This window comes from Sorex fumeus, unplaced genomic scaffold (assembly GCF_029834395.1).
Source record: "Sorex fumeus unplaced genomic scaffold, SorFum_2.1 ptg000026l, whole genome shotgun sequence".
NCBI lineage: Eukaryota > Metazoa > Chordata > Mammalia > Eulipotyphla > Soricidae > Sorex > Sorex fumeus.
The window spans coordinates 10,411,575-10,430,073 of NW_026606083.1; the positions used below are offsets into that span (position 1 = coordinate 10,411,575).

Here is an 18,499-nt window from a genome sequence, read left to right on the forward strand (position 1 = left end):
ACAGCATATATGGCCTCAATCTCAGGGTGCAGTCTCACAGAGCCCGTCACTAAGAAAAAGTAATGGAGCAATTTCAGGCTCCCTCTTGGAGCAGGATGTTGATCTTTAACTTGGCTCATCCTTCTACTATTTCTGCATCTCTGGGCGTTGGTTCTGTTATACTCACTTCCTACCCTTGCCTGGACCCTTGCCTCTTTCCCTCTCCCCTGTCCTTCTCCAGATGGACTGACTACATTGGTCCAACCACATTTTCACGTTCATGGAAAGAACAGGCCAAGATGGATGCAAACTCAAGGTCTGTCTACACCTGGCCTTTCATATTTCTGGTAACTTTGTCAAAGAGTTATCTCTTTGTGTTGGTTCCCCTTTCCTATCAGAAACCTTCATTGGACAGCTCCGCATCATATTCATGCTGGGAATAAAATTGCAAACACTATAGAGGGAGAAACTGAAGAGAAGAGGCTGGTGGAGAGAGTGTGTGGACAGGGCAGGCACATGAGCATGCAGAGAGCAAGGCAGAGATCTCCATGGCTCATGGGGGCGGATGTGCTCTCCACTCAAAGGGGCTCTCACAGGAACTGGTTTGTGGTGGAAATGGCTCCAAATGCCAGGAGACACGCAAAACAGACAAAGATCTCTCTCTCCCTCTCCCTCTCTCTCTTTTTTCTCTCGCACTCTGTCTCTCATTTACACATGTGTGCATGCATACATGTGCACACACACACAAATGTGCGCACACACACACACACACACAAATGTGGGATGAGGATGAATATTTGAAGAAAAAGAAAGGAAGACCATTTGAGCTGTCAGGAGAATGATGGAAAAGGTGGGTAAGTGGAGTCAGACAGGCTATGGATAGTTTATGGGGACACTGAGACCAAGGAGGGGGTGTCCAAGTACGATGGGAGACCACTGGAGGTTTCTAAGCAGGGGGCCCTTGTCATCTGATGGTGACCTCTTCACCACTCGTCCAATTGTTCCTTGTCCAGCTTCCATCTGACTTCTGGTCCCATCGTTCTTCCACCTGTGCTCTGGAAAAGGGACTGCGTGGTACCCTAGGGGAGCCCCCTAGCTTCTCTTGTCCTCTCCTCTACTGTAAAAACCCAAGCTCTTTTCCCCAGGTCTTCTCCTGAGTCATGGAATTTAGTATCAGCTCCCAAATCTTGCAGTATCCCCCAAAGAGCAAAGCTGGATCAAGGGTGGTATGGCCTGGGGGCTCCAGGCAGACAGCTGGGAGGAACCCGAAAAGAGAGTGTGTGTGCTTGCTCATGCAAGTCTCTCTGCCTCTCTCTGTCTCTGTCTCTCTGTCTCTTTCTGTATCTCTCTCTGCCTCTCTATGTCTCTGTCTCTCTCTATGTCTCTCTCACACACACATGCACACACACATGCACACACACATGCATACACACACACGCGCGTGCACGCACGCACTCACACATTGGTTCAGCGCATGGTGAACTACTCATGGCAGCTGCATCATTGGCAAATGCACAAGGAGTGAAACCAGGGTCCAAGCTCTTTGCTGACCTTAAGAGCCTCAGGCTTCTCTCTACTTGTCTCCCTTCCTCCATGAAGAAGCACCGTGCCTCTCCACCCTCTTTTCTCTTTGCGCTTCACTCCCGTCTCTCTCCTTGTCCTTTCCCCAGCCTCTGCCTTCCTGCTAGCCTGGCAGTGAGACACTCTGGTGGAGCTTGGCTCATGGCGCTGGGCCCGGGACTGCCAGCCCAGTGCTCTCCCAGTGCTGTCTTGCACACCTTTGCTCTAGGAGATCTCTGAAGCCGCTGCCCATGGCCTTTCCACAGAGGCTTGAGTTCTGACCATACAGGCAGAGGCCCAAGCTTTTGTTGTTGCTTTAGTTCTTTCCCAAGAGACCCCGAAGTGCTGTGGGGTCTGCAGATCTCTGCTGAGCGCCCCATCCAGCCATGGTCCTGCGTGATATTATTGAGGATTTTCTGCTTCTCGGGGCTGGGGTCCCTCACCTAGGCCCATCACTGGGGTTGGGGTTCCAGAGCTCAGGAGGGTGACCCCAGGAGCTGGGGAGATAGGAAGGGAGGGTTTTTAGTAACTGTTTCCGCCTCAAATCCCAGTTTTTCTGATAGTGGAAGTTTTTGTGATTCTGTTTTGCTCTGTTCTGTTTTGCTTTGCTTTGTTTTTCTCAAGAGGGATAACCCACACTTCCTCTGAGGAAAAGTGCCTTTTAAGTCATCTATTTGGACATCTGATATGATTTAAACCCTCCGGTTCTTTTCTTTCTTGTTTATTGTAGTAGAGGCCAGAGTCAAACCATCCTTCGGTGGAACTCCTCAGCTCTGCCCGCGTCTGGAACGGCGTCCCTGACAGGAGTAAAGGATTTGGGGGGCACTAACTCTGTTCATTTTCATAGGCACTAGATGCAACAAATTTTTGCCTTGCCAGATTGGCGATGCAGCATGGCCAGTGCAGATAACCTTTCCCCTCCAGAACTTTTTCCATCAGAAAGGGATATGGGAACAGAGGTGAACACTTGAAAGGAAACAAAACCAAGAGCTGCTTCTCCTTCTCCTTCTCCTTCTCCTTCTCCTTCTCCTTCTCCTTCTCCTTCTCCTTCTCCTTCTCCTTCTCCTTCTTCTCCTTCTCCCCCTTCTCCTCCTCCTTCTTCTTCTCCTTCTCCTCCTCCTCCTCCTCCTCCTCCTCCTCCTCTTCCTCTTCCTCCTCCTCCTCCTCCTCCTCCTCCTCCTCCTCCTCCTCCTCCTCCTTTTCCTCTTCCTCCTCCTCCTCCTCCTCCTTCTTCTTCCTCTGTTACAGAGTTGCTCAAGATCAGGTTTCAGTCACACAATGCTTCAACACCCATTCCTTCGCCAGAGTACATTTCCCACCACCAGTGGCTTCCCACCTCTCTCCCCCTTCCCTCTTTCCTTTTAGGCAACGTGTTTTGCCATACTGACGTGTTATCATGTATTTATACCACTTTACCTCCTTTCAGCACTCAATTCTTGTCCAAAGTGATTATTTTCAACTATCATTGTCATAGTGGTCTCTTCTCTGCCCTCCCAAAAACTTGTGGCAAGCTTCTTCCCATGGACTGGTCTTCCTTGCCCTCATTTATACTATCTTTGGGCATTATTCTCATGCTATGGGGATATTTTTACAACACACAAATGAGTATGATCATTCTATGTCTATGTCCCTCTCCCTCTGACTCATTTCACTCAACATGAGGCCCTCCATGTCCACCATGTATAAGCAAATTACATGACTTCATTTTCCCTAATGGCTGCATAGTATTCCATTATGTCGATGTAGCACAGTTTCTCTTTCTTCAGGCCTCCTGTGCCCAAGGCATCCTCCACCTCAGCACAGCCCATCAGACTCTCCTCCCTCTTCAGACTTTCAGCCCCAAGCTTCTCTATAACATGCTAACCTTCCTTTGTCTTCTGTAGCCAGGCTGTCCTCTTCTTTGTGATTTAAGCACAGTAAGTCTAAGATTCGGAGTCTGTCATGAGTCAGGTGGGACCCTAATTTGAGGAGATCAGTTGACATGGGTAGAGCTGGAAGCACCCAGGAATTGCTGGTGCAGAGTGTTCTCCCATCCCCCAAAGGAACTGACCTTGAGAGCTCTGATCTTGGATGTGAGCCCTGGAAGTGTGTGCCAGTGCCTTCCTGTGGGACAGAAAGGGGTTGGGACTCTGTGGTGGCATCCTGGGAAAAGCACACATTATTAAGCCCTTCAGTGCCCTAAAGCCCCAAGCTTCCACCCTTCAGGTGGAAGCAGAGCAGCTCTTCAGTGAAAGAACTGGCTGGACTCTCAGACCTCTGCCTTTGGGCCAGTGTTTCTGGGGGCTGGGTGACCTGAGATGCTCAGCTTAAGGCCCCCGTTGGGAGGTTATATTTGCTTCCTCCCCCACGTGCCCTCTCCTGGCAGAGTTTGCATGGGCAGGCTGGGATCTGAGAAGTCAAAATTGTACAAATTTCTAGTGTGTAATTTAATACTTTTTAGGTCTGTGAGTCAAATTCCACTGCTTCTACACCTGGAGTTATTGTGAAGGGCAGCTGTTGGATAGAATACGGGTCCCTTAGCACACAAGTGAACTCATTAGTCCTCACCATTGCCTGTGAGTGTCTCTTTGGGGATGGTTACAATGATGGTACACCCCCATCAGCCTGTGAGAGACCCCCACTATTAACTGCACTTGCATATCTCTGGGATTCAGAGCCTCCAGGCCAGAGTGATGAATACCCAGTGGTAAAGTCTGGGTTCATGTGTGAGCCCGCCTGGTCAGTGATGTGCCACCCACACTTCCACCAAGACACCACAATTTAGGGTGAGGTTCGAGTGTTCACAAAGATGACACTCGCAAGATGCTTCAGCCCATCCTGGGGTAGAGGAATAAAAGTTTCCTTGTTATTGCACCCTGAGGGATTTTGAGGCACATAGGGTACCTTGAGGAGGCCATAGATGCAAACTCACATCACAGGGCACGTGCTTGGTTCATCCTCAGATTTAGATCCTAAGTGTAGGAAGTCTTAATCATACCTTGAGATCCATCTCACGAAAATCCTTGTAAAGGATAAATTCTTTTAAAAGGAGTTACAGAGTAGGAACCCCAGCAATATTTCAATAATTTTCAATCAATCAGGACAGTATATATTTTTTGTATCAGTGGCTCAGAATGGATATCAAGTTACAGAAAATAAATGGCCAGACCTTGTCTGCAGAAGATTGCAGGGAATTAAGGAGAACATCGGATGATACATTATTGGAGCAATGCATTTCCACATTGAAAGCTGCTGACATCACTAGAAAGGAACCGTGGGATAAGAAGTCTGCCTCTGTGGAGTAGGGACTCCAACCGGGGGACCTCAGAAACAGACTGTGGACCAGAGAGATAGTGGGCAAAGTGCTTGCCTTGCAGAAGCTGACTCTGGTTCTGCATAGGGTCCCCTGAGCACTACCAGAATTGGACCCTGAGCATAGAGCGCAAGTAAGCCCTGAGCACTGTCAGGTGTGACCTACCCTATCCCAAAGTGGTCGGTGTATGGGGACCCAACAAATTGAAATCACAGAAGCTGAGCCCCTCCCTCACATGTGATCCACTGCTATGGGGTGGTCACTGCCAAGGTATTATGGAGACAGGAGGCATTTTGGAAGCTCCTCGGAATTTGAGAAAGTTGAAAGCTTGGAAACCTGTGCCAGGGAATCCTAACTGGCTACTGCTCCTGATTTGATGTGCCTGCTGGAATTCCATCATCAATACACACGCCATACATAGACAAAAAGTAAAGACTATAAACTTTTCACAGCAAACTCATCATCTTAAAAAATATTTTCAAGTTTTCTAGTGGTTTGAGGTACCTGCTTTGAAGGGAGAAAGGTTGGACAAAATGGGGCAAAAATTATATGATGCAATGTGTTACAACTTTAACATGTTACAACTCTTATATATTCAGTCATAAAGTTCCTATTGCATTTGTAACTACAAACTGACATATTTATTTAAACACTGTCAACAAGCAGTCAGAATTCTCACTTTTTCACATTTCAGGGGGAAAAAAATCCTTAAGGTTTGCTCCCATCTTAAAAAAAAATTCTCATTTTAAAGTTTTATATATTAAGGCTTTTTTGAAAATGAATCAAACTATCTTTAGTCTGATAATGTGGGCCTGAGAGCTCAGATACACTGTTTTCATGCTACCAAAATTTGAAACAATTTTAGTTTTCTCTTTGTATTGAATATTTTTTGTAAAACAACATACTCCCAGAATTACTAAAAAAAAAAAAAGAAAAAAAAACAATGACTAGTTAAAAATCAAAACCAGATTTTTTTTTTGCTCTGTTTTTCCAATTTCCATGAAATAACAAGCTTTTTATAAACAGGAGAAATGGTCAAACAAGCTGGTTTCCAAGAGACCTCGCCCTTTCAACATCAGACACCCGGAGGGGGAGGTGTAGAAAGATTATTGTACCGGAGTAACAGCGATTCTGCAATTAATTTGTTTCCAGCTTCGTGAAAAGCATTCTTTCTCTCTACATGAAGAGAGGGCTTTGTAGTTTTCGCCAGTTATTTTATCAGAGCCCTCCATCGGCAGAGCCTGTTACATTCTCTTCTGCCACAGCAAGTACTGTACTGGCCTCCATGGCTTTTTCTTTTTTAATCCCCTTTTGTGAGGTTGACGGTCCAGAGGAGCTTGCATGGAAGCAAAGGCCTAGCAGAGCTCACCTAAACCTTAAGCTTTCTTTCCAGCTCTGAGCCATGCCAATCCACACCATTATGGAATGTCTGAACATTTTAAATAATATAAGATACCTGGGTCAGTGAACTCCCAGTGTACCCTCCATAGACTGCAGGGCGAGATTAGAAAATTGTTTGGCCCTGACCATTGCTGTGGATGGTGGAGTCATTTGAAGAGAAAAGAAAGATACTATTGAAATTAGGGCAGAAAAGGAAGTAGCCCAACAGTCCTAAAAGTTTTGGGACACCTGCTTTTACCCAAAAGCTTCCTAGGGTATACAAAAAAATGACTTCACAAACAATAAATTTAATCATAATGATGTAACTGTGTAAATATATTTAGAAATATAAGATCAGAAAGAAATTTCAGAGTAGCAGCCTAGGTTGTTTTCCAAAAACTTTACATCTCCCAAAAGGATTACTACGTAGATGCAAAGAAAATTAGAGAAGATCATAGTTTTCTGATTTTGAAATTTTGAAAGATGATAGAAAGAGGGGCCAGAGCGATAGTTCAGTGGCTAAGGCACTTGCCGCGCACGTGGCTGACCCTCGTTTGATCCCCAGCACCCCTTTTGGTCCCCCAAACTCTGAGCACCACCAGGAGTAATCCCTGAGTGTGAAGCCAGCAAAGTCATTCTGAGCCCTGCTGAGAGTGACCCCCCAAGGGAAAAAAATGGAAGAAAAGAAATACATGCTTGGTTATAACTTAGAAAACAGAAAGGGTATAAAGCAAAAGAAAAATTAAATTATGCCAGTAACTCTTGTTTTTGTATATTTCTAGTCTAGGACAGTGCTACAGTGTTAGTCATTTTTTCATTCATGTAACTTGTTTGATGGATATTTCCAATTAGATGTCTATCAAAGTGTTTTGTCGGGTCTTTGGTGGTAGATGCAGACATGTTATTCAAAATTTTACTTACATGTATAGAAAGCCTAAGTCAGCTAGCAGAAATTAGAATTCAATAGAAAAAAAGAGAAAAATGTATAAAGAAGAAATTAGGATATGCCTCAAATGATAGAGGTAAATGTATGTAAGGCTCTGCATTGTCTCCCTGACACTACTGAGTTAGATATACCCCACTCTCACCACCAAAACAACAATGATAACAAAAACCAAGTCCAGGAAAAGAAATCTAGGGCTGTAGCGATAGTACAGTGGGTAGGGAGTTTGCCTTGCATGCAGTCGACCAAGGTTCGATTCCCAGCATCCCATATGGTTCCCCAAGCGCCACCAGGAGTAATTCCTGAGTAAACCATGTGCACCACCGGGTGTGACCCAAAAAGAAAAAAAAAAAAGAAATCCAAGTGCTGTCATCCCTGACCCTGAGCAGAGCACAGGATGTGAGCTGGTATCAACTTCCCACGCAGAAGAGACCACAGTTAACTAGGGCGTCTGTCCTGGAAAGGGCACTCTCTCCAAACAACCCACTCCCTCTCTCCAGAAAAATGGAGAAAGGAAGATTGCTGTACTTCAATCAGCCCCTTCTCTGCTTACCTCTCTCACGACGATTCCCCTGTGGACTGTTGGGAATCCAATTTCCAGTTCCTGGAGTAGTCCAGGATATCGGCAATACATTAGACTCTGCGTGTTAGGCTCTGCTGCTTTCACTTAGCTTATTTGGAAAGTCTTTCAAAGTTATTTCACTTTAACATGGTTTTAATGGCAGCAGAATATTTCATTTTATAGCTATAATATTCAATACAGGACTATTTTCACTCTACCTTAAGTTTTTCAGGGTCCCACTTGTCTCTGTTAACTCATTAATGTAGTCTAGGTGGCAGTGAATATCCTTCTACCCACATCTCAAAAGCAAAGCTTCCATAGCTGAAATTTATGGATGAAATACAAATATTAAAAAGCAAACCTTATGTATAAAACTTTCTATTCTATACATACATACAGACATACCACATTACTTTCTGGACAACAATCAAATTGGACCTCATTGTGGCATTATGTACAATCATCTAAGGGATTTTATCAATTTGGTGACTAAAATGTATCTTGCTTTATTTAACTTGATCTTATTTGAGTCTTCTAGAGATTGTATAGGCATGGTTTCATTGGAATTCTCTCACTACACTTTCTATTTTTGACATTTGTGTTCATTTTTTCTGATTCCAGATCCAGAATCTGTTCTGTTACAGAACCCATGCTTCTACATTTGTTATTTCATGTGTCACGTTTTAGCCTAGTGGATTTTGTGGACTCAAATACAGAGGACTTTTGTTTCCTTCATATTTTTTAATCATTGCTTTTATTTAATTGTTTCTGTATAATTACTTTTACTTAAAAGTCAAGAAACTGCCAAGACAAAGATTTGCCTTCCCTCTATTTTCTTCGGGCTGGAGCGATAGCACAGCGGTAGGGCGTTTGCCTTGCACACAGCCAACATGGCCGACCTGAGTTCAATTCCTCCGCTCCTCTCAGAGAGCCCGAGAGTATCTCGCCTGCACGGCAGAGCCTGGCAAGCCACCCGTGATGTATTCGATATGCCAAACACAGTAACAACAAAATCTCCAATGGAGATGTTACTGGGCCCGCTTGAGCAAATCGATGAACAACGGGAGGACCTTTACTTTACTTTTTACTATTTTCTTCAAATTTTCTATGGTTTTCCTTTTTCACTTTTCCTTCTCCAATGTGTCTGATTTTCATTTTAATTTCTGATACAACTGCAGGATCTAATGTTTTACTTCCCGAGTCCTCACAGTTTTAAAAAAATTATGTTAGTTGACTAATTACTATCCAGTCTCTCTATTTATAGTTTACTTTCTTATTGATTAAGTTTTCTGTTTGAGGAATAAATGCTGCAAGGTCTTTGTTCTATTCCAAAAATGTGTTTGTTAACTTTTGTGTTAATAAGTAAAAGTAAAGGCCCTCCCGTTGATCATCGATTTGCTCGAGCGGGCCCAGTAACGTCTCCATTGGAGACTTTGTTGTTACTGTGTCTGGCATATCGAATACTCTCGGCAGCTTGCCGGGCTCTCCGAGAGGGGCGGAGGAATCGAACTCGGGTCGGCCATGTTGGCCGCTTGTAAGGCGAACGCCCTACCCGCTGTGCTATCACTCCAGTCCTATAATTATTATTGTTGTCTAGATATACTTTCTTTCCTCCTGTTCTTCTTTCTCTTCTTTCTTTTCCTTCTCCTCCTCCTTCTTTTTCTCTTCCTTCTTCTTCATCTCCTTCTCCTTCTTTTACTCCTCCCTTTTCTCCTCCTTCCCCTTTTTTTCCTTGTTCTCTTTCTTGGGCATGCCTCTCTCCTGGTTATACTAATTTTCATCTGAGCTTTGATTTATACGGGGCAAAGAGCCATTCCCGTAGGGCCCCAGAAGTGCTTCCACCATTTCTGCCCAGTACAAAGACCTTGGATAGACTCCTCAGTGTTCTAGGGATAAACCCAGGGCCTCTGCTGTCTGCTGTGATCTGGGAACTCAACAAGACCACCTTCTCTTCAACTCATGGGGATCAGCCATTGTAGTGTCTGGTTGAATTTCACTTAGGCTTTGAAAAAAGTTATTCCCTTCTTTCTGATTGTCGGTTGTAAGTGACCCCAGACATATGGGGTCTCTGGGTTGGAGAGTAGGGCTCAGGGCAGGTGATCAGGGGACACCCACCCTAGCTAAGTGACCCCTCCTACCCTCACACAAATGAAGTCATCTGTGCCTTGTCCTCTGATGCCTCTCTCCTCTCTCTGGTGGGGACCATTTGCCCCTAATTTAGGGCATAAACCCCTTTCTCTCACTGCATCTTCCCAGCCTTTCAACATGCAAAGTATTGAAATCACTTTTCCCTCCAAGTACTCTTTAATGCTGAGTCTCCCTCCTCGGCCTTTTGTCACTGCTGCTGTTAGGCCAACATGGGTCACACTTACACATGATTGGGGTCCCCCTGAAGGTCGCTATGGTGCTAATACAGTCGTGTAACTCACAAGAGGCTGCATACTCTACAGTAGAACCCAGTCCCTAACAGCTGAGTTGCCCAGATGTGGGCAGCATCTAGCACTAAACTTGAGCCTTGCACTTTTACAAAAGCCATACCCAGGCATCCTGGTGCTATTGGTTACTCATCCTGGAGAAGCCCTGGGAGGCAAGTGGGGAATGCTCCTTTCTGCTTGATTTACTCACCTGTGCTTTGATTCATCCTGGTCCTTAAGCTACAAAACCCCCCTTGTTAAGTCTCCACAACTGTGTGGTGTGCCCACAGGCTTACACCATGCAAGAAATCCCTGTCTGCAGTGATACCACAGCCTCCCATGATGTGTCTGCACACAGGCGTGCTGACAAGCCCCCTTACCTCTGTTTGTTTCCTGAACAGTCTGGAAATCAAGTATTTACTTAGTATTTGTATTGAATCAGGTGTTATGAGTGATCTGGAGGTAACATATGGTATACAGGAGGATTTTAAAGGGTCTTTGCAAACTCTACAGCATTTTATACAAAAGGCTTGAGGGTCCTTGGCTTTAGGTGTGATTGGGGACCTTGGAACCAGTCCCCTCCCCTCCATAAAAGGGACAAGCATTCACCTTAGATCACACAGTGCTTAGTTTAGTTTTGTACTCAAACCTTTCTTTAGACATCACCTCTTCACTGTTACCAAAGACTTTTCATCAGTCCATGTCCGAAGCTGGAAGGAGTAAGCATTTGAACTGAGGAGCAATTTTCCAGTGTATGTTTACATGTGTTAATAATGAATTCAGAGAGTGGGGTGTTACACTTTGTATGCAGTTGTGTAATCTTTTCCTAGTAATTCTCTTTTGCTGGATTTTACCAAAGTGTTGGTCTACAGTGTACTGGGAAATACAACCCTCCACTGTGCCCAGCAGCATGGCCTTGCCCAGTAGACACATTCGAAAATACTTTGACGCACAAATGGATCATGTGATTGAAGCCTACCATGCCATCAATTCATGGTCAATATTTTCCTTTGCTCTGCTTACCAGTCTGAATTCCAAATTATTTAGTATTTCAGGCTGTGTCTTCCAGTGAATCTGTCACACCCTTTCATTTGTATGTTCACTGTCTCTTGGGGTTCCTGGAGGGTAATAATGGAGGGGTGACCATTTTCTCCTGGCATTCAAAGGGCACTTTTCCTGGTTAGGCAGTCTTGCATGACAAATTGGATTGTCTCATTGGCTGGAAATGTGACCATTGTTTTTTTACTTGCCTGGAAAGCTCAACCGTCCCATTCCACCCCTGGTCAAGAGTTCTCTCTTCAAAACCAACAGCCTTTTCAAGGCAAATAAAAGAATAGGGAAGCTGGGTGGGGCAAGATTTACTCCCTGGCCTGGGAGACCAAGACCATTGGTCTTGCCTTGGGCACTTCTTTTTTCTATGGAAGTAAGTCCTGCCAACAAAAGCTGGCCGGACATTTCAAATAAAACCCTGGAAATGCTTGGGAAATCTCATCTTCCATGGCAGAACAGGGGTTAAAATTCTGAAAATGTTTCCCTTTGTTCAGTTCAAATTTGGCCAGTGCTCCCTTGGCATGGCACCAGGAGTATCAGCCAGTGGACATGGCTGGGCATCTCTCACCTCTCTTCCTTCCTCACTTCTAAAATATGACTTGCATAGATCCAGCTCCCTGAGGGCCGCCAGCACACGCGCCCATGCTTGCATACACACACACACACACACACACACACACACACACCCCTTCCCAGTTTTATTGTTGTTGCTTTTTCGGTTTCTTAGTTTGTTTTGGGGGCCACACCTGACTATGCTCAGGGCTTACTCTTGACTCTTACTCATTCAGGAATTACTCCTGGCAGTGTTTGGGAGACCATCTGGGAGGCCAGGAATCGAACCTAGGCCCACTATATGCAAGGCAAATGCACCCTACCTCCTGTACTATCACTCTGGCCTCATACCTTCCCAGTTGAAATCCATTCTTCCCTCCTGTTTAGCTAAGACTCCAAATAAAAATGTATTCCTTCCCCTTGTGTGGAGAGCCTGAGCTGCTGCGCCATAGACTCATCTGCCTGTAGAGGCCAGATTCACCACTCATCAGCTGTTCCCTCGGCTTACCTGGTTTCAGGGTCATCTCTTTGAAGACCCTTTAGAATTTCTTCATTTCCATGAGAGCAGCTTTTTAAAAGTTTCCCATAATAGCAATTTTCAAGTCAGTAACAGAGTTACCGAAACATCAAGCCTTGTTCATACGCTTTTCATTGTATTGGGTGTTGTGAGCCAAACGGGGAAGCACTTGAAATTCCATTAAAGTTACATTCATTTATTTCTGAAAAGAAAAATGGGGGAGGGGGAAAGTTGTCTTTGGAAATTTGTCTCTATAGACATCATTAAAGTATAGCAGCAGACAACAAGCGCTGCTTGTAGCTGAAGATGAATGGTTAACTATTCAGGTACAGATTTCTCAGAGTAAAATACAGCATCAGGGTGAAATCAAGAAAATGCAGCCTCTGTGTTCACTACCGTGACCTGCATGAATTTAATATGATAGAGAGAGAGGTGCTCCCAAATTTCACTAAGCGCATCCCCCAGGGTTGCCCAACAAATCCACGTGACCTACCGGCATTCACCAATGCACACCACCAGCCCTCTGAAAACTGGCACATCCCAACTTCCAATATTTGAAGATAAAGTCAGACTTTAATCATCTCACTCACTGCTCTCTTGCAAAAGTGACTTCAAATGGCGGCTTTTTATGTTTGGCTTATAACAACTAGGACAATAGGAAGCTTTAAGAACATTCAAAAAATCATTTTCATGGTCATTCAGCAACAGGCTTTCTGAAATAAAGCTCATCCTCACAGGGACATTCTCACTTAATAGGGCTGCAGATTCAGCAGCTAACCCATGGCTGCTTTGCTCAGTTGAAGCTTATACACAAAGCTCATGGTGTCTTCAGCATATATGTCCCAGGCAATGTTTGAGGGCCCACAAACCCTAAACGATGACCAGTTGTTCTTGGAAATAAACTGAATGTGTCATTTCTTCTCCTCCTTTTTTTTCCTCCTTCTCTTTCTTGGTCATACCTCTCTCCTGGTCATATTCATTTCTCTGGACACCCAGGCCTGGTGTACTAATCTCCACTGTGAGTTGCTACAACAAGCACATGCAGCTTCACCCTGTTTCAAGGGTCATGAACCAGTGCTCACACCAGTGCTCAGAAGAGCTCACTCCCTCTGCCAATTTCTGGCACCCAGAAAAGCCTGGGGATCTCCTACACTGGATTGCATTTCTAAGAAGTACATTCAGTTTCTTCAAGGAAGAGAAAACTGAACCCTCAGGAAGGGAAGAGCTGCCACCAGAAACAGGTACTTCAGATACCATGAAGAAGACAATTTCCCAGAGCTAACAGAATCTGCAAAGGGGCTATGATCCCATTTCCAAGGTACAGATGTGGAAGATAAACACAGAAAGGTGAAAAAAGAACAGAAGAAAATTCTGTTTTTCACCTAGCTAGGAGGCATGTTTGGTTGGTTGGTTAGGTGACTTGAGGGTTGATTGGTTGGTTGATTGTGTGGGTGAGTGATTGGCTGATTGGTTGGTTGCTTAGTTGCTTGGTTGGTTGCTTGGTTGCTTGGTTGGTTGATTGGGTGGGTGATTGGCTGGTTGGCTTTTGGATGGATGTCTTGTTGGTTGGTTGTATGGGTAGGTAATTGGCTGGTTTGTGGTTGGATGGTTGTGTGGCTGGGTGATTGGATGGTTGGTGGTTGGTGGTTGGGTGATTGGCTAGTTGGTTGGTTGGGTGGGTGGGTGGGTGACTGGCTGGTTGGTTGGTTGACTACCTGACTGGATGACTGTCTGGTTCACAATCACAAATCACAAATCATCCTGTTATTCATCGATTGCCTCAAGCAGGCCCCAGTAACATCTCTTTCATCCTAGCCCTGAAATTATATTCAAGGCTCTTTAGGTGAATGAGACCCATCATTGTTACTGGTATTTGGCATATTGGGTACGCCACGGGGAGTTTGCCAGACTCTGCCGTGGACTGTCTGGTTAGTTATTTTTGTTTTGTAATTCCTGGCTATTAAGCAGTAGACTTTTTATGGGAGAAAAAATTCCTGGGAAATTATACTTATCTTGTGGAAGCTGTGTTGGATAGCTGGGTAAACTTCTGCCAGTGATGAATGCTACATTCTCTCCTCATACTTCTAGGTCAAAGTCATCCCTGGTCCTTCTCTGGGGTGGCCCAGCAATGCCCTCCAATGCCTTATGGAGCCCAATGAAATGCTGTCTCTCAGTCCCCTCTCAGAATGTCCACCCAAGGCATGTCAGGTGTGGCCCAGGAAATCCCAACAGCACAGGGCTGGGCACCACCACATCCACAGCCCTTGCAATAGAACTATTGGCCTAATTGGCTGGGAATTGCCCCAGGGGCCTCTGGACCTACTCAGCACCATTTAGGGACCCCCCATCTCAAAAAAGTTTGTAAGAGGACTGCAGCTTTAAAACACTACTTCATCACTTATAAGCTGTGTTTTGTTCCTTTGTCCTTTGGCAGAAAGCCAACTCCCTTCTCCTCCCTCACCCATTAACCCTGAACTCCTAGGGGGAACCACTCACCCCCCTTCCTTCCCCAGATCTGAATTCAGCAGGGTGCTAGGGGGTCTGAGATAAGGCGGATGTTGTCAGAGTCACAGAAATGGCTTCTTTATCATTTCTTCTTTTGAAAGTTGACTTCCTAAAGGGAGAATGGCTCTTCTAGTGATCTGAGCATTCAGAACGCTTTAGAGGTAAGCTACACACACACACACACACACACACACACACACACACACACACACACGCTATTATCATCACCCACATTTGGTGAAGTGTTCTCTGGGATTTAAAGTGTTATGTAAATGTTTACACATCATTCCCCGTGACCCGCGAGCCACAGCAGGACAGCGGAGGCGCCCCGGGAGGAGCAGGCAGACCCCAAGAGGCCATGACATTGGCCAAAGGTAGGAATTTTGCTGGAATTTGAGCACAGAGATGGTGGTGCTTGGGAGGAGCGTCAGTTTACAGCCGTCAAGGGAAGTGGGAAGTGTCTGTGACTGTAAAAGCGAAAGGGAATCGCAACTGAGTGCTTGCTGACTATTTTAAGATCCCAGATGGGCTCCCGAGAGACCAGGGAACTGGAGTGGTGGGGGAGAGAGGCACAGGACAGTGGGGGAGCATGTGGAGCTATGGAGGGACAGTGCCAGCAAAGCAGCAGTGCCCACATCCTGCCCTCCAGGGACCCAGGGAAGAACCGCTACTTCCTCAGCCAGCCATTGGCACCCTCCCCGGCTGGTAGGAGGGACATGGTTGAGACACTACATCACACATGAAAATCTATCAGTTTCTCCATGGGTGAAAGTCATAGGGTGGGACATGCATGTCATTAACACCAACACTTCCTAAATTGTCTCAGTGCAAGAGACCAATGACCCAGCCCCATGTCTAGGCTGGCATCAGGATTTGACTGGCCCCAGAAGCTGCTATTCTGTTGCTGCCCATGATCTGGGGGGTGGGGGAGTGGGAAATGGGTTCGCAGGTCAGTGGAGGAAGAAGGAGAGATCTGATGGCAGAGAGGGAGTGTCCAGCCCAGCTCCCTAGGCGAACGGCTAAAGAGAGAATAGTGGTCTGGTGGGGGGGGGGGGGGGGGGCAGTGGAGGTCTGTTCTGGAAGATTCCCAGCTCTCCCGGATCCCATCTCCTCCATCCATACAGCTCCTTGTGTGCTCAGATCCAGCCCGCACAGTCAGGGGGAAAAGTGTCACCCCAGAGGCTTCCCCTAGCCGTGGCAGGTCTCAGCTCACGGATGAAAGCTGTTCAGCTTTAAAACAGGCACAACAGATACACGAGTGCTGGGTGAGGCCGTACGCCCGGCTTGCTTAGTGCTGAGAGATCCTGCATTCTGCACTCCCCTTTCACGTTCCTTAAAACACGAGCAAGGGAGGGAGGAGGGGCGGGGAGCAGTGTAGCAGCATCTCTTGCCAGAAAACAGTCGACCCGAGCTTGTTAGCAGCCTGTGTCCAAAATATTTTTTAAAAAGCAAATCCTAACCACTGTGGAGTTACAGCCGCGGAGGGAAGCTCACAGCCTGATGTTAGGGTCCCAGAACCCACGCCCCCAAAAGAGGGAAGGAAGAAACGCCAAGCAGCCTTCTGACGGAATATGAGAGCAAAATCTCGGAGGCAGGAGAAATGCCCCCCAGGAGAGAAGACTGCAGCTCGCAGTAATCTGTAAATGATTGCTGGTAAAGTCTCCAGGCTTCAGGCTTGATCTGTGTTTGTTCCAAAAGAAAGCCAAGGAGGACGGTGTTAATAAAGAGAGATTTAACTGAGAGCTGTGCTTGGAATAAAGTGGGCTACAGAAAGGTCAAATTTGATCAGTTGGAGCAGATTACAAGGGCTTTAAAAGGTGGTGTGGAGAAATGAGCCCGAGCTGGGAAGTAATATAGCACGGGATTGATTTGGGGGGTGGAGAAAAGCCAGGACAAGTGCTTATCAGTCTTGGAGGAGGAAGAGCCGGCCCAGCAGCCTCCGCCACCCCATCCCTCACCCCTCCTCCAGGCCTCCGAGTCGACTTCAGCTGCCTCTTAGACAATGGTTTCCTTAATCTCTGACTTGGACCCCTTGAAAGACTGGAAAGTTTTAAGGTAGGCCTGCTTTCTTTCTCTTCCCGGCGGGCTCAGCCCTCGCCGCCACCCCCCATCAGGAGCTTGAGGCCAAGGGTGGCCCAGGCCTGGGTGGGTCTCCCAGATACCCAGATGGGATGCGCAGCTGGGAACGCGGGAGTCTGCGCCGGGGCATCCGGCAAGGCAGGGACCCCGGGACGGGGTTCTCCAGGCGTCTCCCTGCAGCGGCTCCTCCAGCCTCCTCCACATCAGTGCTGGTGGTCACAAGGGAGTGGCATGAGGCTCGAAAGAGTCCAGGGGGGCAGTGGCAGGTGTCTGGGCCTCCGGAGGGCAGAGGGGTTCCCAGAGAACGTTCTCGCAGCCTTGGGAGGGCCTGGGTGGGAAGGCAATGCACACCGACCAGCGGCCTCCAGGGTCTGGTTTGGAAACACTGGTCCGGGAGGCACTGGGCACTGCCAGGGGAGGGTTTGCCAACTGAGGTCTGCCTTGGCACACTTCGGGGTGAGCATCTTTTTCCCAGAGCCCGGAAATGAAGATGGGGAACTTTATCTGGAGGGGCCGGGCCAATCCTGGGAAGAAGGTGCCCCCTGCTTTACAGCAAAGGGCCCCCTGGGGAGGGTGAAAAAACAGAAATGCTCAATTGAGAGATTTGCATGAAAAGGGACTCAGCCCAGTCCTGTTTCCCAAGAGATCGGACCCAGACGCAGTTCTGCTAGACCCAGAGCTGGCTCCCCAAAGGGTGCTCGGCCTGCCGGGACCTCGCTCCTGCCAGGAGCTGTGGGCTGGTTAACCCTTACTTGTTTCCCCTCATGAATGACTGCCATGGTTCTTAAAAGGAACAGCATTGTAGAGAAAAACAAATACTCGGCCTCAGCAGGACCAGTAGCCACCATTTTTCTACTCTGTTTAGTTCCTCTCTCTATCTTCTAAAACCTTGTGTGTATATTTGTACATCACAGTGCTTCTGCCATTTTATTGTGCTGTTTTTCCAGGTAAATGGTAAACATATTTCCATGGTTTTGCCTATCCTTCATAATCATAATTCTAAATACTAAAATATCATGATGCTGTTCGGTTGTTCGGTTAATATTATTAAGTCATTTACTCTGTTTGTTGAAAGTGTGTCTTGGAAATGCTGGACATTTGTAGTAACAACACAAGGAACATCTCCTTGCCTGTTGCTTTTAGTTTTCTTTAAATAATTGCCAGGATTTCGAGTTGATAAGGCAAGAGCATCTTTCCCTTCAGTTATATTTTCCTTTGATTGCAGGTTTAAAATTTTTAATTGAGTACTTCTATGGACATATGGCTGTGGGTATTTCTATAATACAACCTTGAGAATAAAATTCAATATTTCTGGAGAGGGAACTCTAATTTCTAAAATTGAGATATCTCATGAGTACTTTAAACATTCTTCTCGGTGATTAAATTTATTATTAATATTATCACACAAGTGGCTAAGACTGGCCCTCGCTCTGAGAAAGTCTGTGTGATTATAATAAAAATATCTCCCTCCAACAGTCTTTTTTTATATAACGAGCCAAAATCTTAAGCCATTTAAAAAATTAGTAGAAATGTGACCTGCCGCCTAAATGTGTTCCAAATGTAAGTAAAACTTCCTTTCTGGTCTGAGAGCATGTGGCCTTCATGCGGGTCAGTGCATGCTGGGACGAGATAGATTCCACATGGTCGGCCCGCCACCCAGTCCCTC

At 46.2% G+C, this 18,499-nt stretch overlaps 1 protein-coding gene across 2 annotated transcripts in view; it reads left to right on the top strand.

The window, feature by feature from the left end:
* CELF2 (CUGBP Elav-like family member 2) overlaps positions 1–18,499 on the top strand; it is a 638,321-nt gene that overhangs the window by 262,800 nt on the left and 357,022 nt on the right. The window contains exon 1 of one of the 2 annotated variants that reach the window (XM_056114742.1): positions 16,296–16,809. The exons of the other annotated variant lie outside the window; for it this stretch is intronic. Coding sequence (XP_055970717.1) covers positions 16,757–16,809 — 53 coding nt within the window. The 5' untranslated portion in view covers positions 16,296–16,756. Of the gene's footprint in view, positions 1–16,295; positions 16,810–18,499 lie in introns of those variants that run through there. 2 annotated transcript variants of the gene reach the window in all.